Below are 25,830 nucleotides of genomic sequence, written 5' to 3'. Positions count from 1 at the left end.
TATATCTGTAAAAGACAATTTTTTTCATTTCTTTTTTAATATTATTCTCTTACCTAACTTTAACATGTGAATATCAGTTTGAATTAATAGTGTAAAATAATAAAGTATTAAAAACTGTAAATTTCAATTAAGTTCACTAGTTGCAATTTTATATTATCGGTTTGCACGGTAGACATTACAGTAGAAGCAGTATAAGTTATATTTGGTACTTCCAATAACGAATTATTTTCCTGTTTCGATTAAATATCTGTCGGTTAATCCAGCTGTTTTTCTCGGCCTGACTGCAATGTTAAATTAGGGCCTAATGTACCGAGTACTTTAGCAACTTAATAAAAAAAATGTGATGTGGACACCACATGACTTCCTAGTACCTCTATTAAATTACATATACACGTTTTTTTAAAATGAAAAGTACATAAAATTTTATTTTATTAATAACTTAAGATATTTTTTCATACTTTTTTTAAATTGTTATTATTGAATTATTGTTTATTGTAAAACTTTTTTACAATCGGTTGTTAGTAATTGTTAATAAATCAATATATTTAAATTTAAAAAAAAGGAGATGAAGTCGGATTTGAACCGATGCGTGTTCCTCTTGTAAGATCCAAATATTTCATTAATTAAAATTTTATTTGGCTGCAACTCTGGAACTAATGAAAATAAGTACCACTTATGGTATATCTTTGAAAAGCTTTCAGTGAGAGCTTACTGCTACGGTTAAGAAAAAGTTCAAAATCCAAATCCTTTGGATTTTGGGCTTTTTTTGGCCCAGTTGATTGCAATCAAAAAAGGAGGTGCACAACTGGATGTTACAACAGTCCAAATTCCTAGGTTAATCGTTTTTGAGTTATGCGACATACGTACGTACAGATGTCACACCGAAACTAGTCAAAATGGATTCAACCCACCGGGTTGGTCTAGTGGTGAACACGTCTTCCCAAATCAGCTGATTTGGAAGTCGAGAGTTCCAGCGTTCAAGTCCTAGTAAAGCCAGTTATTTTTACGCGGACTTGAATACTAGATCGTGGATATCGGTGTTCTTTGGTGGTTGGGTTTCAATTAACCACACATCAGAAATTAACCACATCTCAGAAATGGTCGAACTGAGAATGTGCAAGACTACACTTCATTTGCACTCATACATATCATCCTCATTCATCCTCTGAAGTATTATCTGAACGGTAGTTACCGGAGGCTACACAGGAAAAAGAAAGTCAAAATGGATACTTCCGTTGATGTCTGAAAACCGAAATTTTTCGTGATCACAATACTTCCTTTACTTCGTACAAGGAAGTAATACGTGCTTATTTGTGTTAATTTGAATAATTTTTCATTACAGGTAGCACAGTAACTTTGCTCTAACTAAGTTCACTGATTTGTTTTTTATTAATATTAATTGAAATGCATCCTAAACACAAATGTAAAAATTTATGATTGAATAATTCTACAAAAATTCAGTTAATCGATTTACGAAATTTGAATATTACTTTTTAATCAAAGGCATGGGTTTAGTTTAATTTTAAACATGATTGTTCCGGCTGTGTTGCCAAAGCTAGAAGACCTATTTTCGGGAATTTTTATTTATTTTATTATATTAATAAATTTGAAAATAACGATTCTTGTAAAAAATGATAACTGATAATTATTGTTCGCTAATTAGAACATTCTCAAAAAGTATGGTGAGTTATTTCTTTGAGAATATTACAGACGTATGAAGTAAACGAGTATGTACGGATCTCTCCATAAATATTTTCTGCGTAGCTCAGTTTGTAAATAGGCATGAAGTAACAGTTGAACTTATGATTACGTGTCTAAAACAGTTTTAAGGGAAAAGGATCTAAACGAGTCTGAAATTGTTTACATTTTTTGTCAACTATCAGGGAATAAAATTGGGATTTTCTGTGTTTAAATTAATTCGTTGTAGATATATGCTTAACATTTTAGATATATTATCAAACATTTTGATTTATACTATCTAAATATTTGCATTAGATAATGTTAATTTACGTTTTTGCTTCCTTATTCTGTTCCTGGATCTCGTTTTATCTCGCTTTTAAGCATAATTTATGCGAGTCTTCCGTTCCGTTTTTGATCTCGTTTACCGATTCCCTCGTTTTTATTCTGAACGTGCTGATTTCTTCCCGCTGTTAAAAGTAACAATAGCCGGAATTCTGACTGTGTTGTAACAAAGAAGAACGCGCTCGTTTTCTATCCCTTTTCAGTCGCTTTCTCTATTTTAGTCGCCGTTTGCAGAAACGAGACAACAAATGTCCTATTGTGGTATTGTTCGTATGCTTTTACCCTACTATTGGTATAGGTGATGGCTCCACCCCTATGAAATTAAATCGGCTTATTCTATTGAAAATTACCGATTATTACAGGACTACTTGATAACTATATCCTATATATTTTATCCCATACGCTTTGGGTAACGGTTGATAAGCGATTCTAGAACTCGTTAAATACGCCCCGTACTTTTGACAGTTCGGCTTTAATTATATATTTCTTGTAACATGAATCTTTTTTAAACTATTATTTATGTAATTAATTATATAAATATTTTATATGACTATTTTATAGAGAGCAGTTAATTCATCGATTTAGTTGGCGCTCATCTTTTAACTTTAATTTTTTCTTTTTAAATTCATAATATTTAGCTGCTAGATCTTTTTTTTTCTTTTTCCTGTTTAGCCTCCGGTAACTACCGTTTAGATAATTCTTCAGAGGATGAATGAGGATGATATGAGTGTAAATGAAGTGTTAGTCTTGTACATTCTCAGTTCGACCAATCCTGAGATGTGTGGTTAATTGAAACCCAACCACCAAAAGAACACCGGTATCCACGATCTAGTATTCAAATCCATGTAAAAATATCTGGCTTTACTAGGACTTGAACGCTGTAACTCTCGACTTCCAAATCAGCTGATTTGGGAAGACGCGTTAACCACTAGACCAACCCGGTGGGTTAGCTGCTAGATCTGTCTTTTCTTTTTCATGCTATACATTTTTAGGGGTAGTATTCGTATTTTGCAATTACTATTTTATTACTTCATTTTTTGTATTTTTACATTATTACCAAAAATTAGTGTCATTTCCACTAAGAAAACGTAAAGGATTATCAAATTTACACAAGGGGTGCAACTTTAAGGCCTTCTTACACGAAGTTTATTGTCATTGATTAGTAGTTAAGGTAACAACTAAGACGATACGATTCATTTCAGCACGCCATGTTTTTAAATAGATATTCTACTACATGAGGCCGTAGTGTTCGTATTTGTCTCGGGGCATCAAACTTATGACGCCTGGCATACTGTCTATTCAGACGCTAGGAGTTCGTCATTGTACTGATGTTCTTATTCAAATTTCAGTCTGTACAAATACTCAGATTATAGTTATTAGTTTTTTCCTCTTAATTTATTTAATTATTTGTTTATCAGGACTTTACAATCATTCACAGTTTCTACAGTTAAACAGAATTTAATAAAAATTATCTTTTTTCTGATAGTAGGAAAATATTGTCGATAAAAAAGGAGTTCATTCGATATTTCGGTTTCGTGTTCCTTGCTTAGTACCTTATAAAAAAAGTCTATTTAAACGTAAATACAAAGCTTAGGTTTTCTTTTATATGTCAGTTTCTATTTTTTAAACAAAAATTTATACCTAAAAAACGGATTGAAGTCTTAAAATAATTAATCCGACTCTGTAAACCGGCGTTCTCATCGATGTAACTAAATTTGGATGCGTACGTTTTCATACTTCAAAATGACATCATCATGTTAATTAATTGCTAAATCATATGTCGCGATATTGTAATTAAGTTATGCTTTATTAGCTACAAAGTAACAGCTCTTTGTATAAAAAAATACCAAAAAAAACCTGTTATGATGGAAATTATTAGAATGAAGAAGTAATTTTTTTTTTGCCATTATTAAACATTGAATGAAGTATGATACTAGTAGTGCAACACGTTGGTCATAATAATAGTAGATTATAATTTAATGATTAACGATTAGTTCAACAGTTTGAAGCTTGTACTTTGGAGTACAGTAAAGTAATTTGTAATGCGTGAAAAATATTAACTCTGATCGGGATTCGAACCAAAATTGCATGTCATGTATTTATTAAGAAAAATAAATAAAAAGGAGTAATGTCTTCACTTACTCGAAACGAATAGTGGTGTCAAATCGTCACTCAAGATGGAATTATTTTACGTTGTGGAATTTGAGCGTTAAATAGACGTTAACAATTTTTGTCGTTATTTGATTGTTTGATAACTATTTAAACAAAGAAAGGTGTTATATTCACGATAATGTCCTAAAAATCTTTAATTGATAAAAGATTTCCCTAAAATCATAAAATAATAAATCATAAAATCATAAGTAAATCATAAATAATAAATTCATTAATATTGCTCTCATTTTGAAATTAACAAAATTATAACAATTTATATTTAATACATATTTGTTTAGTAATGTTGGTTTAAACTCGTTTACTAAATGTTATTGAAATAATTCAATTCGTTTCTGAGAGGTAGATGTCTACTTAAAACACAGAAACAGATAGGAAACTAATATCTATCTCCGGACTCATTTTTGTGTAGACTTTGCATTTGTGTCTGAGGAAGATGTTATGAAATTTTAGACGATCTTATTTTAGTACACACAGTTTACATAGGTGAAACTTACTACATAGGTGAGGTCAAACTTGATTTGATAGGTATAATATATAATGTTTAAAAGATAGCTAATCAGCAGGTAGATCTTCAGAATCGGCTTAATTAATGATTTATTTTAAGATTAAAAAGGATTATTAAATATAAATTTTATTAATTTAGAATATTTGAAAGCATTATTCGGTAAGAGAGATCGGTCAACGTGGGACTACCTTATTAATTCCGTACTCCTTAGAGTTTCGTATCGTGTTCTCTAGAGTTTTGCTTTTAGTTAGATTAAAATTTCATGATTTAAATCTAATAAAGTACCTGATACTTGATGGCGTTGATCTGTGGTCCGATAAAAAAAAGGAACTTTTTTCTATTTATTCTTATCGGAGATAAAAAGTAACGAAAAAATGCCAAAGTTTAATCAGGATTATAAAATTCCTGGTGAATTGCTGAATTTACCATTCTCGTACAGAGATGAGTACGTTTTTTTCTCAGGTCGGTTGAGTAGTGATTGGTAGGGTTAGGGTGTTGGTTTCTAAATCGGTTGGTCTCGGCCTTTTATCGTGAGATCGTGGGTTCGAATCCCGGTCAGGCGTGTAATTTTCACACATGCTACAAATCATTCACCTCATCCTCTGAAGCAATACCTAACGATAGACCTGAAGGTAAAAAAATTGTTGGTCTTGGATTCTATTCCTAGCAAGGGATCTAGTTTTTCTTCTGTCACTTCATTTAAATCAACTTCTTAGGTAAAGTAGGATCATGTCTGTGGTCATAATTTGAGTAATGTACGAGTAATTAGTTTACATTTATATAAAATTTAGAAAAATAAATAAATAATTGCAACAAGTTGAAGTCTTATTCTTTGAAGGTTTCTTATTGAATGTGTTATTTTGTGGAAGATTTTTGAAGGATTTTAAAACCTTATCTGCGAAAAAAGCAAAAGTATTTCAATTGTACTGTTACACAAATTCCTAGCTTAACTGATGTTGATCGGTATACCTTTTTTATAAATAATTTTATTACTTTTTTATATATCAGCTATTCATAGGTCACAACAATAGTATGATCGTTAAATCAATGTTTCCCATAACTGTGAAGTTGTAGGCTACCTGACATTATCATCAGTTACGAGTATACACCAAAGCACTCTGAAGAGTGATGAAATCTTGTGCCAGGATTAAAGTGAAAAACCCACTGGGTTGGTCTAGTGGTGAACATGTCTTCTCAAAATCAGCTGATTTGGAAGTCAAGAGTTCCAGTGTTCAAGTCCTAGTAAAGTTGCAGTTACTTTTATACGTATTTGAATACTAGATTATGAATACTGGTGTTCTTTGGTAGTTGGGTTTCAATTGATCACACATTTCAGGAATGGTCGAACTTGAGACTATACAAGACTACACTTCATTTACACTCATAGATATCATCCTCATTCATTTTCTGAAGTAATACCTGAACAGTAATTCCCCAAGGCTAAACAGAAAAAGAAAGAAAGAAAGCATTGAAGTGAAAGAATGAATTGGTTTACTAATATTGCCTTTTTTTTTTCATTAATTTTTTATATACTATTTCAAATTAAATGCCAATCCATTCAACCCAATATTCGAAAGCCAGTCTGTTAAAAGCGATTTAGTTTTTAAACATCAATCGGTCTTTTTTAAATGTTTATTTACCCTTCATAAAGACTTAACTTGCAATTAATTATCACATGTATGAAGTTAAATTATCTACTTTTAAATCAAATTTTTTCAGAAAGCTTATTAGAAGAACGAACAGTTGATGTAGGTTCTGTACTATTAACTTGATTTTACTTCTTATAACTATAGTGGACAGTGAAGAAAAAATGCATTATGTAAATATTTCTTATTTTTGTCTTCAGTCATTTGACAGGTTTGATGTAGCTCTTCAAGATTCCCTATCTGGTGCTAGTCGTTTCATTTCAGCATACTCCCTACATCCTACATCCAGAACAATTTGTTTTACTGTAAATATTCCAGTGTAATCCAATCATATTAAACGATCTTTTATAGTGGTTGCTGAATTAAAGAAACATCTGTTTTCATGATACCACTTTTTAGATTATAATTTTTTTTTTTACTGTGAATTACAGAGAAAAAAATGTAGTTGTAATATATCTCATTGTTTTTCTACCGTATACAGAAGTATGGTGTATTATGAAAAATTGGATTGGCTTGCTCATAACTTGTTCATATTTTTTCCTTTTACCTATATTACTATTTTTTCCTTATATCCCTACATGATTTATTTTTTGTAATTTCTTTTATTTACATCTTTTTTAGATATGATACTTTTTTATACTGAGCTATTTTTCAATTTATGGATTACCCTTCCCTGGGAATTTTGCCTTTTTCTTTTAAATAATTTATCCTGTGGAAATTGTTCTTTTCAATCCATTTTTCTGCAAGTATCTTTCTTTCTTTATTTTTTTTTAATTCTTCCCAGTCGAGTTTACATTTTTGAAGGGTTTTAATATATATTCATATATATATATATATAATATATATATATAGGTATGTTAATATGATTAAATGCTGTGCATCTAAAATTTAAAAATTATTAAACTTTAAAAAAAAATTAAATCAACTTCAAAAAAATTAAACACACTAAAAGTTAAAAAAAAAATGATTTTCACTTTTTTGATTCTTTAAATTGTTGATGACTGAATCAGATAAAATATAAATTAATGAACCATAATTTGGCTCTGAATTCAAGAATTCTAAATATGAAACAAAATTGAAAGAAGCATTTTTTAACTCGTTTTAAATCTTACTTTAAATTTTATTTAAAAAGTTCGTGTATAAAAAAATGCTGCCTTCATGAAAAATGGGTTACATTTTTTTTTCTTATTTTTTCCGTTGAAAGTATTTTGAATGTTACTAAGTTGTGCTAAACATTAAAAGTATTAATAATAAAAGTATATCTAACATCGGCTACATATATTTTGTGTAGTGTTTCATTTGAAATATCTTCTGGTTAATTTTTCTGGTAGAAAACCAATCATAAAAATTTGTGCATTTGTTAAGTAAGGTTTAAACTGGATAAAAATATACATGGATTGAATTGGAAACTCTTTTATTGGTTCAGTATTACATTTTTATTTGTATTTTACTTACCGTGTGGTAGCTGTGTAAGTAGTGGAAAATATATTGTAGAGTTATAGTAACATTAAAATTTTATAATTAGTTTACTGTTAAAAAAATTTAAGGTATCTTTTAAGCCACAAATTCTACCAGGCTTGGATGTTAATGTATTTGGTAGAATGAGAAAGGAAGTTATAACAAGGGATAATGTAATAAACATCAAACTTGAGCAAACTTTTGTTACAGCATAGAAATAATTTTGACATAAAATTTTTTATGTACATTAATATTATCATTTTGTCTTATCATGAACTATTTTATGTTTATATATAATTATATTTGTTACAGATGGTGGTGTACATGTGTCTTAATTAGTCTGTTAAGTATGAAGTGCACATCACCTCAAGATGTTTCCTTTGATCCGGATAGTGCCACACCTCGTCCCAATAGCGGCCAGACTAATAGGTGGAATCCAAACTCAGTCAATAATGATTGGAGGTCATCAATTTTTGATAATAATGTCATCATTAGAGAAGCGTAAGTAGTTTTTGTGTAATTATAATGTTTGTAGTTATACATAAAACTGAAGTTTAATTCGATCTTACTACCCAAAATCTATTTTTTTTAAGACTCAAAATTCATTCAAAAATTAAAGTAAATTATCCCTTCATTAAAATTTTTTATGATGCTGCGTTAAAAAGAATGACTCTTAATTGAGTCAGGATCTTTATTATTAACAGAAACCTTTTTTTACTTCAAATATCTGCTTCATAACATTTCTGTGTTCATGAAAGTGCCAATTTAAAGGTTGAATTTAAAGAAAGGTAATATTTTTCTTCTTGCTTTTCTCGCTAAAAATATGTTGTAGATTATTACTTTCTTCATTTTTGATTTTCTAGCTTGGTTTATCTTTGGTATAAACATCCATTACCGATATTTGATAAAAAATTTCTGTAAATATATTAACTTTACTACTCTTTTTTTCAGTTATTTTATTTAGAAAGAACATTTAGTTAAGTAAGCAATTACAATTTTAATGTTCTTTTAATTTCAAACCTTCAACTGTTGTTTAAAACTTTCATAAGTGTAAATTTAGTGACTGAAGTTTTAGAGTTATTTTCTTCCCTCTATTTAATAAATGGATTTAAAAAAAAATTGATCCTAATCAATTGTTGGGTCATTCCATATCATCTGGTTCAGTTCTGAGAATCATCTCCAGTTGACCATCTCCAAATATCTTCAAATTTTTGATGGTGGTTTCCCATGATCTGAAATGCCATTTTACCAAATTGCAGCTCTTTATCTGCAGAAGCTGATTTTTTTTTTTTGCTTCTTGAAAAAGGTGTCCTTACTTAGGTTGTGGACACATGTAAAAATTGTTATCTTTGACTAACAATTTTGACGGCAATAATAAAGATACAGATTCAAATTTTGGTACAGTTGATTAACTTTTTTTTCTATATCTGAATATGTTTAGTCACAAGTTTCTTTTGGAACCAGGTTTTCAGATATAACAGCTGAAATTCAGCCAAAAATTTGTTGCAACCTTTTAGAAGTCAAAGTTTGAGCTTATATATTCCTTATCTAATTCTTTAATCGGAATGAGACTTTGCAATTTGAAAAAGGGAATAATTATGTGTAGGATCCTGCAATTTCAAAGCAATCGGAATCTTATGTCAGGAGAAATCCATCACCAAATTTGGTCAAAACTTTTTTATCATGATTTTTGGCCCATCTTTTAAGGCTTAATCTCAGGTATACCTTATCAGATTCTGTTAGTTTTATGAGTATAATAGATGGAAAGGGCAGCTTTTAAACAAAATAATCCATGTATTTTGTTTTTTGACCAATTATAGTAGGTAAGAAAGCTTTTCGAAGATAATTAATCTTTTGCATGCGACAGATTTTTAATCTGTGCACATTTCTAGTTAATTAAAACAGCTGAAGGTGGAAAAAATTCAGTGCTTCAGAATGTTATTAGATTTTTTAAAGAATGTTCTAAAATTTACAATATCTTGAAGAAAATGTGCAGTGTTACAAAACATTTTGGACTGCTGTAGAATTTACTAGGCAGATTAAAAAAAATCCATTTTCTAGAATGTTCTGGAAAACTCCATTCTCGAAAACATTTTAGAAATTTCTGGAATATTCTGGAAATTACATTTCTTCTAGAACATTCCAGATGTTCTTTATTTTAAAAATAGGATATGTAAACTTCATCGTTTTGTGAATTAGCATAGTTGTTATTGAATACCTTATGTAATCATTTGTGATATTTACTGTTTTGAATTGTATGTATCTACAACTGTTTTGAATTTTTTTTAAATAAGTGAAGTTCTTGACCCTTGCCACTTTGACAAGCCTGATGCTCTGAATGTCACAAGTCTTTCATGTTTAATTATAGAAAAGCTTTTTTGTTGCCTGTGAAAGAACTATCTGCAATGGATAAAGAACTTTTACAGCAGCGATTTGGAATTAGCTTTAATGAAGATGCTGACATATGTTGCTATCATAAAGCTGTTTTGCTGATGAAGTTTAAATTCCTACAGAAGGACTGCTGTAATTCATTTGGAAAAGAGTAACACAAAGCCAGAAAAGGATTGTGGCCTATTGATATTGATTCTGCTGACCGATTAAAAGCTTCTGGAAGAATGGATGCCTCATTGTCACCACTTGGAATCTCTCCTTTGAAGCTTAAATATGTCAGCAAAAAGAATTCAAAAGGCTACCTGAAGCAGAAGGTAAGAAGAGTACAAGATACTATTGTTGTGAATGAAGGTAAATGAATACATACAGTAATCCTGGGCGTAGCCTGCAGTGGTGTATCTATCAGGAATACAGGGGTGAGACGTGGTTTAGAGGTTTAGCAGGATGTGGCGTCTCCAATATGTAGCAAAGAGTTTGGAGAGATTCTGCATCGATGAAAATGTAATCAGCAGCTCAAGAAGATTCGGCGTCGATAGAATTGGCAGTTTGTAGTGATTGAAACACTTTCCACAGATACGTAATATAGTGAATTTGAAGAATAACTTAACAAAGAAACGAGGCAAAACAAAACATAGAGATCAGTGAAGTTACAAGACACTGACGAGTAGAGCTAGAGAATATTTCAACAGAGAAATACCACAACGTTTATGAGGGTATGAATGCGATGAAAATATTATCACAAAGTTTGTGAGAGAAAAGTCACAGTCGACTGTACATGGTGAATGTCTGATCTACTCTGTCGAAAAGATGGCGTGAACGAAAAGAGGGGGAAACCAAGCCTAGGCAGTGGATAGGAGAGAGTGTGTGTAAATAACAAGAGATGTGTGTCTGTTTAGTATGGGAACGGAAGAAAAAAGGGTATGTGAAAAAGGCGATAAATAATGCAAGATATGAAACACGCGGTCACTAATGATGACAGAATCGCCCGTCTGACTGGCGCCAGGTATCAAACAAATATAATCAAACAGATACAAATATGACAAGCCCAATATGGAACATAGTAATAAATTTACCAAGCCTGTAACAAACAACAAGACCCAACCCTAACTTTGAATTCATAGGAAATAACGCAACTTTACGCAATGGTGTAAACAACTATTGCTACTACAGCAGCAGTTGCTGCTGGTTTGACTGTTACTAGTGTAATGCAAACATTAAAGAGTAAGCAGTGTCAAGGATATAAAGATCAGGATATCCTGATTGAAGAGCTCAAAGCCAAACTTTTGATCTCAGCTCACCCACAGCAAGTTCAGATTTTGACATTGACATCCAGTAGCTAGCTGGAGTATTGAGAAAACAACTGATGAATTCCTGGTTTCAATGCGAATGGTGAAACAGGTCAGGAAGCTCAAATTTGAAGTTACGATGTTAGACAATGAGTCCTCAAAGTTTTTGAAGATGATGAATTTTCCTGATTCTGTCCAGGAAAGAAAGATTTTGTTTCAGTTAGGATCAATGGTGAAAATGTCTACATGCAGAAACATCTACTTCTGTGGAATTTAAGAGATATTCATAGCTTAATTCACATATTATAGCTGAGAAATTTGCTTCTCAAAATTTTGTGAACGTAGGCCAATATGGTGGATTATAGTTGGTGCTGCTAGCACACATTCAGTTTGTATTTCTACCATTCATCAAAATGTTAAGTTCATGGTAGCTGCAATATCCATTAAGGATGACCACAAGGTATTGATTGAGAAGACTGCTGTCTGCAACTTAGAATCTAAGAATTGCATGCTACAATATTGTGAACAATGTAATGTCCTGGGAAGACTGGATTGGAGTTTAATTTATTAGATGAGCTTAAAGATTATGATTTGGAGGAACGAATAGAAAATAAGCAGTGGATTCATCCAGACAGAGGCATAACAGGTGACTATGGAAAATTTTATTGAAGAGCTTTCCTTAGAGGTTTTTAGCCTGACTAGCTACCATTTTGTTTGAAAACATCAGTCATGTTTAAAACAACTGAAGGAAAATTTAAATGATAATCATACCATTATCCTGATGGATTTTGTTGAAAACTATTGGTTTGTTGTGCAAGCTGCTGTACATGGATTCCATAGGGAAAACAGCCAAGCTACACTGCATCCTTCAAGGTTTATTACAATAATAATGAGCTTCAGAATCTAGAATTTGCATGGTCAGTGATTGTCTGTGCCGTGATATTATTGCTGTTCATATATTTTTGACTGAACTGATAAAATACTTGAAGACAGTTATTGAAATAAAGTATACACACCACTTTAGTGATGGTTCAGCTGCTCAATACAAGAATTTCAAGAATTTTTTTAATTTTTGCCACCATTAAGAAGACTGAGATAACAGCTAAATGGAACTTCTCGTTATAGCCACGGGAAATCACCTTGTGATGGAATTGGAGGTACTACAAAACGATTGGCAGCATGTGCCAGTCTTCAGTGACCTATAGAAAACCAGCTAGTGACACCAAGAGTCTTATTTGAATTTTGTTTAAAAAAAATACCAGGAATTAGGTGCTTTTTTTATTCCAAGAAAAGAAGTTGAGAGAATCCAACCTGAACAGTAAAGCAGTTTAGTAGTGGTCACACAATTGCTGGAACAAGAGAGAATTACAGTTTAAGTCGGTTAGCAAAGGTAAAATCCAAGTTAGCAGACTCAAATGATACTTCAATATTTAAAGCTGAGGTTTATGAAACTGATAAACCTACTCAAGGCATATCACTTACCAGCTTGCAACCAGGTCAGTATATTGTTTGCATGTGTACAATCTATGTATCTAGTCTATGATTTTAAAACAATTTAAGCTGAAGTGGAATCAAAAGTATTGTGCTAAAAGGTTTCTGACTACTTTTGATATTTTATTTGATTTTGAAGTTACTGTATTCTATAATATTGTAATACTTTATTGCAATCTGTTATTATTACTACGACTATATTTCATTTTGTTTATGATTTTAGTATTTTTGTGCATGTGTAATCAATTTTTTTTTAAATTGTGCTTGTAACAGATATAATTAGTTGAAACTGTTTGCATTCAGTAGGGGGCAAGGTACAGCTAATACGGTTAACAACTTTGTATTAACAGGCAGCAAAACGGATGATATTACTTAATAAAAAATTACTTTCTATTAGAGAGTATTCATTTATTACATAAACATTATGGAAAACTTGCTGCTTATGTGAAAGATGCATTATCTTTCAGCTGTTTTTTCTGCCACTTATAAACTATGGGTAAAAAGCAAACTACGTGGATTTTGTAGTTTAAAAGTTACTCTTTCTAACTATTATAAAACAAACAACATCTAACTAAGAAGGTATACCTGAGATATAAGCTTTCAAAGGTAGGTAAAAAATCGAGCTAAAAGATTTTTTACCAAATTTGATGATGAATATCTCCTGACATAAGCCTCAAGTTGCTTTGAAAATTTAGGATGTTATACACAACTATGTCCTTTTTCAGGTTACAAAGTCTTGTTCTGATTAACACCCTAAATAAGGAATTATATAAGCTGTAACTTTGACTTGCAAAATGTCACAACAACCTTTTGGCTGAATTTCAGCTGCTATATTCAAAACCAGGTGCTAAAAGAAACTTGTGAGTACCATATTTGAATTGAGCATAACATGTTAATTGAAAGCATTAAAACTCAAACCTATAGCTCTATTATTGCCTGTACTTGTGGCCAGTGACTTGTGAATGAAAACCTACAAATGAATTAAATAAGTTTAAAACTACCCTTTTGTTTGAAATTGTTTTGTTTTGACTAACATAATTATTGTGTTAGATAAAAATGTTAACTGATTCAGTTAAGTGTCTTTACTTTTTTTAAATATTAGTTGAAAAAATAACAGTTGTTTTAATTATGTATTATTATTTCTTATGATTAAATGTTTATTTAAAAATTTTTTCTGTTAAATTGTTTTTAGGTCATACTTCATAGTGGCTAGTAGAATGGTACGTCCTGGTCAAGTATATAGGGTTGCTGTTACTGTGTATAGAAGTCATCATCCTGTCACTGTTAGAGCATCTATATCAAGAAATAGAGTGGAATCAAGTGCTGATATTCAAAACACTAAAGAAGGAATTCCTGAAACACTCATAATGAAGGTTAGTATTCTATACTTTGTTATTTTAAATTTATATGAGGGTCCTGGACAAGATCGTAAACCAGTCTTGACAGAAGTAGCCGTTTGTGAATTGATGCTGTCTTAAGGACTATACTTTTTACTTTCCTCTCGTACCCTTTATGCTTTCTTCCTCAGACAAGTGCCATGGGAACTAGATCAGACGTCATGCTATCCCCTTATATCACTTGTGCCATCAAGCTGGTGTCTTTTAGTAGCTAGTAGTGCAGTTACTTCCTTATTGGGTTTTATTAGAGGAACAACCCTCTCCTTGTGGATATTTCCGGAGACTGTTCTTATCAAGAAGAATTACAAAAAACCAAAGCATACCTACTGGGAAAACTGACCTCTTATTCCTCATAAAATCCAATCTATTGTAAATAACTGCATCTCTTCTTTTGCGGTTAGGTGGAGGGTGGGATTTAGGCTGTTTACTAACAGGCACTAACAGCCATTAGACTTAGTGTGAAACCACAAATACGGGAATAGGGTTCCCAAATCAGCCCTTAGGCAGCCCTCCTACCAGGTAGCAAAGATTCACTGGCTCTTCATGTCTTTGTATCCTGAACATGAAAAAGATCTTTACCAACATAGTAAATAAAGGAGAAGGGATCAAATATAAGGCAAAGGAGTGGGTCATAGAAAGGATTATCTGCCCATTGGGTAGATAATCCAATTAATAACTGGATTGCTTTGCCCAGAACTAGTTCCATTCCTTACAGCCTAATGATTATGCAACATCTTAGCAACTTGGATTCTGGTAACAGAAGTAAAGGTAAAATACAAACAGATGAAGCAACATTTATATACTCTGCTATAAGTTGCTTAATTTAAGCTGTGCTTGGTGTAGTTTTACTGCAGCTGATAGTATTTAATATTGACTTAATGATTTAATATTGACTAATCCATTTAATAATTATTTCTAAAAACGGCTGTTCCTTCTGAATAGCTGTTTTTTTTCAAAATGGTTCTTTCAATCTCAAACAGCTGGTTTGTTCTAATTTTAGTTATTCATCGTAAAGAAACTATGTAAATGTCATTCAATTTAATTTTTTTATCATCATGATGAAATATAACACCTTTAAAAGTATTAATTGTTGCTCCTGGAAATACAATTTGCGTAAAATCATGAAAGTCAGTTATTATTAAAGTTCAAGAATCACACATTCTTTTAAGGAACCATAATCTTAAAGTATAAAGTAACAATAGAAAAAACAAGTTTTAATTAACAACAATGTGTTAATATTTTGATTTCTATAACTAATCCTGTATTTTTTTATAAAATAAAATTTATTGCTTTGAATGATATTTTTGTACTTATCTAATTTCATTTACAACTATGGATTTTGACTGTCTTTTATTGAATGTTTAATTCCTTAACTTGTATTATTTTTCATTTGATGTAATATGTAAAATTTACTATTTTAATACATATTACTCTTAAGAAACAGTATTTGTACACACACCCCAATAATATATAGAGGATGTGTACTTTATCCTCCCACAAAGAAATATATATTTATTTTATCATTTTTTTTTTTGAAAATAATTGTTATAATTGTTTTTGTTAAATTTTACTAATGAATTTCCAGAGGAAATTCATAGATTTAATTACAATTATGATATCTCAAGCTCATTGTTAATTTTATTTCTAATTAATGCAAAATAATAATTTTATAATTTTTTGTTTGTTTTATTTTACTGAATGTAACTTATACCGATGTTTGTAATCTTTCATTATATTATTATCTTTTTTAGATACCTCCCACAAGCGTCCCTGGAGACTACAGATTAAGAGTAGAAGGTTTTTATGATGGTGTGTTTGGAGGAACTGCTTTTGTGAATGAAACTCGTCTGACTTTCTCACAGCGTTCTATGACTATTTTTATTCAGACAGACAAACCGATTTATATGCAGAGCCAAGAAGGTAATTTATTATTTTAAAAAAATATCTGGCCTTTTTCACTTTCTATGTTTTTATCTGTTTGTTTCATTATTAGTACACTTTCTTTCTTTTTTAGAATTGTTAGGGATATATTTTCATAATAGTATGTGTATACATTGTCATGGAGGAGTAGTTGATAGAGCATTGGGGTTAAAGACCAATTATTATTGACTAATTGGATTTAATTTTGATTAAAATATCAAATTTTTTTATTAACGCAAGGTTATTATGCTGTACGACTAAATAAAATTGAGCTCCTAAGTGAGAAGTTAGCATTTACCATTGAACCAGTACAGGTTCCAGCATGTTTTATATTTTTCAGTATTTTATTTTTGGTGGTAAAATAACCATTGATAGGAAGTTAAAAAAAGATTTCTTATATTCTCATTTTAAAGAAACTAGATAACAAAACATAAAGTAGTAAAACTTCAAATAATCTTGTACCAAGAAAGTGTTAAAAAAACTTGTTGATTTATAAGCAGCTTTATAGTACAATTAGTCTATTAATATTACAGGTAGTTATTATTACTATTATGGTCTTTGTTTGAACCCCTCTATTGGTTCTGAATTGTTGTCTGCCTGACAAAAGACTAAGCTGTTCATTCAAGAAATGTTCATTTAGCATGCAAAAAAATATGTGACATACACTTGAGAAAAAATTATAAAATTTCTGAGTTCTTAAAATTATGTACTAATACACATTACTAAAAAATAATCTTTATATTTAGAAAGTTGCATAACACTTTGAAATCTAAGCCTTTGGAATTAATGAGTTATCAACAATTGCATAGTGACTGAAGCCCTTTGAAATCCATAAGCATTTGTATTTAATTATGTTATAAATTTCATACAAATCGAGTTGGTTGTTACGGTTCATCGAATTGTTCTATAGTTCATAAGGAACAATTTGTTTGGTTTGTTATGCATTCTGCTGGATATTTTTGAAAATATCTAGTATAAACTAAACTAATGTTTTCTCTCGTTGTTTGGGGGTTAGAGGCACTGTCTGTCCTATTGTATTGGTAGTAAACAAAGTAGTTATGTATGTTATTTTTTTGTATAATTGTTTTTTATTTTTATTCATAAGTAAAAATAATAATTATTAGTGTAAATTTTAGTTTCAAGTTATATTCTTTTCTTTTCCTAATATGGATATTCACAATTGCAAAACATTGCATTTAATTTCTAATTCGTGAAATGTTACTTGAACCTGATTTTTGTGAAGATTCGGACTCTGAATCAAGTAATAATTTTGTTTGTGGACAACAAAATAATTCACTAGAAATTTCTCATAAAAATTTTCATGATCCAATTTATGATTCGAGTTAGGAAGGTGAACTAACTAGGTGATACTGATGACGACCCTGATTTTGAGGTTACATCAGATTTAGAGGTTGATAGTAACATTGTTGCTACTAGGCCATCCACTTGTAACAGTAACAATAATAGTAATTAGAACAGTAAAAGTACACAATCTGATATAGATTTGTGCTGGTCATTCACAGAAATTCAACCTATACTTCCAATTTTCTAACAAATTACTGGTCCAGTTAATGAACTGTCTACACCATTTGATGTTTTTATGGCACCAGTTGATGACAACTGTCAGATTGCATGAAATTAACAGATTTTTTCAATTGTTTTGCATATGTGTATAGTCAAGAAACCAAAACAGAGATTATTGGTCAACTAATGAATTTATAAATACTCCATGCCCAGCATCAGTGATGCTGAGAGATTGTTTTTTTCTTTCTATTCTTGCTAATTTCCTTATAAATGATGATACTCATTACATACCTTATAGCACGGTAGGCCATGATCCAATGCACAAATTGAGGCCTCTTTTAAAACAGTTGATCTTTGAGTATCCAGCATGCTTTTCTCCAAGGAAAAATTTGTCTGTTGATGAATTGGTATGTGGATTTAGAGGCAGGACATGATTTTGTGTTTATAACAAAAACAGCCCGATAAATATGCAATAAAATTATATATTGTTTGTGATTCTTCAATCGCATATGTACTTCAGTTTGAAATTTACAAGGGTAAGTCTGACAATAATTCCATCATAATTTCTCCTTTAAAAAGACTTCCTTCTGATTATCTTGACAAGGGACTTGCAACATTCATGGACCGGTTTTGTGACAGAGCTGTTGGTATTTGTATGTTTAATTGGAAAGAGTTGCCAAAAATAAATGTAGTGAAAAAAATTAAAAAGACATGAGACTGTTCACATGAGAAGAAATCATCTCCTGCGTATCAAATGGAAAGACACCAGAAACGTATTAGCCTTAACTTCAGTTCACAAAATGACTGAAAGTGAAGTACATTGTGAGGAGGCTAGATTTCAAAAACAAACTGGATATAATTATCAATTACAATAAAAGTAAAACTGGGTTGGATAGAAATGACCAGATAATTTGATACTATCCATTCAAACGTAAGCAAATAAAATGGTGGAAAAAAATTATTTTTCCATTTATTTATGTTGTCAATTGTCAATGCCTTTCTCTCAACACCAGAAATCATGACCATCACATTTGAGACATAAATGTCATTTAGAAAAATTTATTATATCGATTGGAATGGCTTTAGGAAAGAAGGCAGGAGTTCTTGCACAGGAAGCCACACCAACAGCAGTAAAAACAAACAACTAAGAGGTTGTCACTTTCCTGAGAAAAAACCTCCAACTGAAAAGAAAGTGCAGCTCGAAAGGGTCAGTAAAGTATGTTTTGAAAAAACAAAAGCTGGAAGAAAGGAAACTACTTGGTGGTGTTCTGAGTGTGCAGTAGCTTTATGCTTACCTGACTGTTTCAAGATTTACCACACTAAAACTAATTACATTTAAAAGAATAGTGACACAATATTTTTTTTTTTTTTTTACATAATTGTTTAAGTATTTAAAATAAGTATCTCATATATTATATTAAAGTAAATGCATTTTGTTCTCTTTCTAAACATGTTGATATTCATATCACAAGTACAAAATTCAAACAGAATTTTTTTAAAGCACTCAAAAAACCCACGATACAGGGACTATGCATATCACAAATGTCTAGGATCCGAAGTGTTAAAGGATAAATATTTTAATTTTTTTACGGTGTTGGATTGGTAAAGAATATTTGTATTTTAATGTTGAGAAAAAATTGATGTATTAGTAAAACGTTTAGATGATATTTTGGATTTTTAATATTTAAAAAAATTAATGTTGTTATATATTTTTATTTTACAGTACGTTTTAGAGTCATTCTTATTAATACAGAATTGAAAGCTTTTGACAATGCCATTGATGTTTATATGCTGGATCCTAACAGACATATTATGCGACGCTGGTTGTCTAGACAGGTATTACCTATTAACTTTTTTCTTTTAATATGTTGCATAAAGTATAGATTTTTTCATATTACTTAATTTGCTATATGTAAATATTAGCCCATTAAATATTTTTTTTTTAATTTTCCAATAACATTTTTAGCAAGCAACACAGATGGGATGACCTGTTGCAGATATCTGAAAATATACTTTGTTAAAAAACCTATACTAGATGTTATGTGAAATGTCAGGAAATAAGAAATGTGTATCATATTCTTCTTCTCTTGTTTACATTTATTCCAATTATGTGAGTCCTTAATTTTCTTTACGCTATGTTTTTATAGGAGCAGTGATTGAGTTATTTTTCTTCATTGATAATAAAACACTAACTAAAATTGAAAGTAATGAATGTTTTGATTAACCAAATATTTTTTTGTATATTTGTATCAGTAGATTGATATCTTTTAATACTGAAAAACAAATTACCAGAACAATCTCTTAACAATCATCAAGAACTATTTAAACACATTTTAAAATAAGAAAACTTAACAATCATCAAGAACTATTTAAACACATTTTAAAATAAGAAAACTGTCTGCAATACTTACTTTGAAAGTTTTATAGTCATATAAAACTTTATAGATATTTGTTTATTTATAGTTATTATTCATGTACTTACAGCATGATTTACTTACATGAAAAAATATATTATTTACAAAAAAAGAGATTTGTTACAAAGCCTACCGTTTTCTAGAAGATTTTTTCTTTTAATTAGTTTATCAAATCTTAAATGAAAAAAATATTGCATTATACAGAGAGAGTTTATTTTCCCCTTTTTGGTTTACTTGGTTTTTAATAAGAAAAATTCATTATTATTTTTTATCTCTTAAGAAAGGAGGTTTAATCTTTTCTTTATCACTTCTTTTGCATTTTTAATTACCTTTATAGAAAATTAGTTTTAATAAATATAATATCATTGGTTGTTTCTAAGGTTTAAATGATTAATGAAATGTGTGTTACTCTACCTAAAATCATGAAAGTAAGAAGAAATGAGTTGTAATTATAATAATCAAAGATGTATATATAGTGATTAAAATGAAGAATTTTATGCACATTTATGTAATATAAATTTATGTATACATGTTTGATCAAAGGTAGAAAAAACTGTAATTCTCCATATTTATTGTATAAATTTGACTTATGATTAAATTGTTTGATTCCCATATGTTGTAAATTCTTATATTTATCTGATACTATTTCAAGTATGTTCACTTAGATTGTACATAAATTAATGGATGTATATATAAGTTCTGGATCTCAATGAAAAAGCTAATAGTTGTGAAACAAATAATAAAATTAAATAAATTTATTTATTTAATGTAGCATATTTTAAGTATTTATGAGCAAGTTTATAATTATTGTTAGAATATCTGTTAAATAATTAACAAGTATTTTTTTAAGTGTGTGGGTTCTTTGAAATTAATTTAGTGAGACTATTTAATTTTTAATCCAGTAATTTACAGTGTTATAAATACACTTTCAGGCCCAATATTTGATAAATCTTTTCTTTTTTTTGCATATATAATAGAGTTTATTCATTCTCATAAGTGATATGATTGGAAAATTTTAAGGCAGTTGCCGCCACTGCTCAACAGGAGGGAGTAAGTTTGCCTACGGATTTGGAAGGTGAAGATTGCTATGTCCTTGAAATATCCTGAAAAGATCATTGAAATATCTTTGTTTAGTATAGAATGAATGGCATCCTGATAAGTAAAGATGTATTTTTGGTTCTCGGCTGATTATTGATTTTGTAAAATTGATGAAAAAACAGAACGAGTGTGTGTCAATTTTTTTTTTGAAAACTGAGAAATCAGCTTTGGAGACTGATGAACTGTTAAAAACAGCTTTTGGGGATAAATGTTTGAGCTAGTCAAATGTTTTTTCCTGTTCAACAGATTTTAAGATGGCCACAAATCAGTTGAAGATGACTTCCAGTCTGACTGGCTTTTCACTTGAAAAATCAATGAAAATATTATAAAAGTTCATAATTTAGTGTGCTCCGACATTAGACTTACAATTAGGGAGATGGCTGGTGAACTGAATTTAAATCTACTTTGTTTGGTCAATTTTAACTGAAGATTTGAACATGTTTAGGTCTCTGCGAAATCCAGTTGTCATACCAGCAGAAAAACCATCAACTGAAAGTATTGAAAGAACTGATTGATCAGGCCAGGACTGACCCATATTTGTTGAAGAGTGTAATTACAAGTGACAAATCATGGTTAATTGGTATGACCCACAAAAAATGCACAATCATTGCAGTGGAAGGGTACAAGTTCATCAAATTTCAACTGAAAAAAGGACAACAAAGTGTTTCGAATGTGAAGCAGTGTTTGTGGTTTTCTTCAATTGTATAAGTATCATGCATCACTAATTTACTCCTAGGAGGCAAACAGTCAACAAGGATTACTCTAAAAGTGTCCTTATTCAGCATTTAAAATATGTAGAAAAAAAGGCCTGCACTGTGGCAAAATGAGAATTGGACTCTCCATTGTAACAATACACAGCTGATCATGGGGTTCACGATTGCAGAATTTTAGGTCAAATTCGTATGCTTCTGCAACCCCTATTTGTTTGATTTAGCCCTGCCAACTTCTCACTGTTTCCTAAATTGAAATTTTTGCAGAAAGTGACCTGATTTGACTCAATTGAAGACATCCAAGCAAATATGGAGAGGGTTCTTAACACCCTTAAGAAAGAAAATTTCTAGAAATGCTTCCAAATGAGGAAGCGTATTGGAGTCTGTGTGTTCATCCCAACCCCATAGGGGAAGACACCCACCTTGTGATGCTTCTAGTCACTATACCCTCCCCCATTCCTAGCCCTGATGCTCTTTTAGTCCTGATGGAGTCGTCTTTCGCCCTATAACTTTTTACATCTCATAGTAATAAGCCTGGCCTTGTAGGGATGCCACCGATGTAAATGCCTCGGTAGACATTTACATCGGTGATTTATAAACTCAGCTTTTGCCCTTGCTGCAGGCCTCGTCCAGACATTTTGAATGAGTGTGTGTGTTCAGTGAGTTGTGGACTAATTTGAAGGAGATAAATAGCCTGTAAGTACTGTAAATGCATTTTTAAATTACAAGGCTGGTCTTTAACTTTCCAATCACGCCCTGTATTTAAAATGTATCTTAAATATATACAGGCTGACAATTTCATCTAACTGGTGGATGATGGGTATACCATACCACCAACATTTGCAGATGTGGTTTCCCTTCACCCTTGACCCACTACCAACAAACACTTCACATTAATAGGCAGGCACATATGAATTGAACTATTTGTGAGATTTTTTCCTTCAAAGACTACTGTAGGGTCCATAAATTTAATTTCTTGTTACTGTCAATGTGTATTTATTTGAACAGCACTTCTTTTGAATGAAAAAAGTTTAAATCATTTAATTTATAAATATTTTGCAAGATTAATGTGATTATTCAACTCCCATCATCTGTAATCTATTTTTATATACTAATTTTAAAAGTAGAATATTATAATCTCATTTGAATTTATTTAAAATTCATTAGCCATTACGTAATAATTATAAGTTGCTAGATGACTCATTGTCATAATTATACTTATCATTTTACTTATATTCTAACCGTAAACAATTTTAACAGCTTAATTTGCATTTTTAGATTAGGATTTTATGTACATTAACAGATATAATAGTCTTGTCTTATTTTTATGAGACAGCTAAAGTTTATTCAAAATACCTAATTGTATAAAGATAAGAATTTTCTCATTTTGGTAATTAGTCTTTGGCTGATTTCATAATTTCATGGAGTAATATCGTTTGTCTTTGCCTACAGTGTTTTACTTTTAGTTAGAATTATTTACAATTTCATTGTTAGTAATTGACGATTTCAATTTTGAATTGTGATGATGTTAATTAGTTCTTACTTAGTGTTTGTACTTTGAAACTCATACTTTCCAAATGAAAGTGGCCAGCAAGTTTATGATCTAATAATTATACTTTTCAAGTTAGGTTATAATAATACTTGGCATAACTTTAACAAGCTGTGTTATAAAACATATTTAGGTTTAAAGTAAAAAAATTATATTATGAATTCTATTGTATTATTATTTTCATTAAAATCATAAAAAATATGTTTGTTTAAGAAATATGTTTTAGAATTCATATATAAAAAGGTTAATAAATAAAAAATTAAATGAATAAAAAAAAATGGCTGTATAAATGATTAAATTCCAATAAAAAGCTTAACAATGAGAAAACTATATTTAGTTGTTAAACAGTGGCTTGTATTTTACATTTACCTCTGCAAATTAGGCGATATAGAGAGACATCTGTCTAAATATATTTTTATTACAACACAAACAATAAAACCATCAATGTAGAGTAACATGCTAAATAATATTACTAGAAACAGTTTACTAATCATAATTATGTTATACCCTAAAATATATGGTGCAGCAGAACCGATTAAGCAGTTTTGAGGATTTACAAAAAAGTAATTGGGGTATACAAAGAAAAAATGTTTTTACTTTCTAAATTAGCAGTACGTAACATTTAATAATTATTAAGTTTTGGAAATAATGTCCTCAACGTAGCTGCTGTTTACAGCTGTTTAGAGACAGCTGTATACACATATACAGCTTTGTACAGCTTGTATACACATATTGCAGGTTATGGCATTAATTTTTCCAATAATCCACTCCTTTAGTTCTGTCAGTTTAAAGTGTTATGTTTAAACACTTTTTTCTTGAAATATCCCTAAAGAAAGAACACAAATGCTCAAATCTGATGCCTGTGCAGGCCACCTCTACATCACTGTTGTATGGAATGTTGAACTTACGCCAAACAGCTCTTTCCTTCACAATTACAGATTGATTGTTTTCAAAATACGTGTGCATGGCGAAGCCATGGTGTGCTCCAGTCCAAACCAAATTGGCTATGGAAATTGGGTTACTGACAGAACAGAAGGAGACCAGAGACCATGTGCGCTTGCCTATCCCCACCATTGTCTGAGAATTAACTCCTCCTAATTGTTTAGTTGGTTCTGCTGCACCCCATACAAGCTTTTTTAAATGCAGATCAATTTGATTAGGGCAGTGCAAGCAGGTGTTAATGGTATTATTTCATTTTTATTTTTGTACTTATGCTTTCTGTCTTTCTTTTTAACTTTTCTTTGCCTTCCTTTGGGAGTAATAATGTTGTTCTTTACAGCTTAGTAAGTGTTCTGTCAGTATTTTTTTATAGCAAACTATATAAAATCCAGGTTGATGGTCATTTATATTGATTGGTTTAAATTTTTCTATAGAAAGTAGGCTGTTATTGGTGTAATTTGGAATTTGTAAAATTTCAACTTTTGTGTTATCTATATGAAGAGTAGTTGTTACTTAACGACTTACCTAACTCTCTTCAAGTATTTATTTTACAATTATTAATAATTCTCTTTGTCCTTTTTATCTTGTTGGAAGGTTGCATTAATGAAATATAATCATCCTCACTAGATACTTCAATTCTCACTTTTTTCTAATATTTCATCACATTAATGGATAACGCTTCTTCAGGTTTTTAAATTTTATTACACATACTTCATCCTAGATACATTTTGAACAGTTTAAGGTGCAAATCTAGGATAATTATTGATTATGGAAATAAATATTGACAAAAAATTATTAGCAGAGTGACGTTATATATTCAGTAAAACAAAAAAATGTTTAAGATGATTAAAAAAAAAAAATTAATAAAAAAATCTGGAAAGGGAGCAAATTATACAAAAAAGGGATTTGTAACTAAGGAGGATTGTGTTTTAAAATTAATTAATCTTTCACAAGAAATTAACTTAAAAAATTAAATAAACTAACAAATTTTATGAATATAAAATAACTAATATTAAATAAAACATAGAAAAATTTCCTACTGGTCTCAAAAATGCAGTAAAAAAATTCATGGAATAAAAATTGTTATCTAAATTTAGAATAATTTTTTTCTGAAAAGTTATTGCTGTCCCAAAACAGTTTTGATCCTTTTTTTGTAGAAGTGTCATAATTACAATTATCATTTGTTTATTTACACTTGATTAATATGGCTTCAAGTACAGTAATGAAATGATTATGGAGAAGTTAATGAGTCATCTAAAGAAAATTAATTTTCCACTATTCGTTAATGCATTCATCATCCCTAAACAA

At 30.2% G+C, this 25,830-nt stretch overlaps 1 protein-coding gene across 1 annotated transcript in view; it reads left to right on the top strand.

Annotated features, from left to right (window-relative positions):
• Window positions 1-25,830, top strand: part of Mcr (macroglobulin complement-related) — a 202,568-nt gene that overhangs the window by 99,600 nt on the left and 77,138 nt on the right. The window contains exons 2-5 of the mRNA XM_075360413.1: window positions 8,116-8,304; window positions 14,164-14,344; window positions 16,120-16,288; window positions 19,536-19,648. Coding sequence (XP_075216528.1) covers window positions 8,116-8,304; window positions 14,164-14,344; window positions 16,120-16,288; window positions 19,536-19,648 — 652 coding nt within the window. The remainder of the gene's footprint in view (window positions 1-8,115; window positions 8,305-14,163; window positions 14,345-16,119; window positions 16,289-19,535; window positions 19,649-25,830) is intronic.

Source organism: Lycorma delicatula, chromosome 3 (genome assembly GCF_047948215.1).
Source record: "Lycorma delicatula isolate Av1 chromosome 3, ASM4794821v1, whole genome shotgun sequence".
Lineage (NCBI taxonomy): Eukaryota > Metazoa > Arthropoda > Insecta > Hemiptera > Fulgoridae > Lycorma > Lycorma delicatula.
The sequence above is the reverse complement of the archived record's forward strand: the minus strand, read 5'-3'. Positions and strand labels throughout refer to the sequence as shown.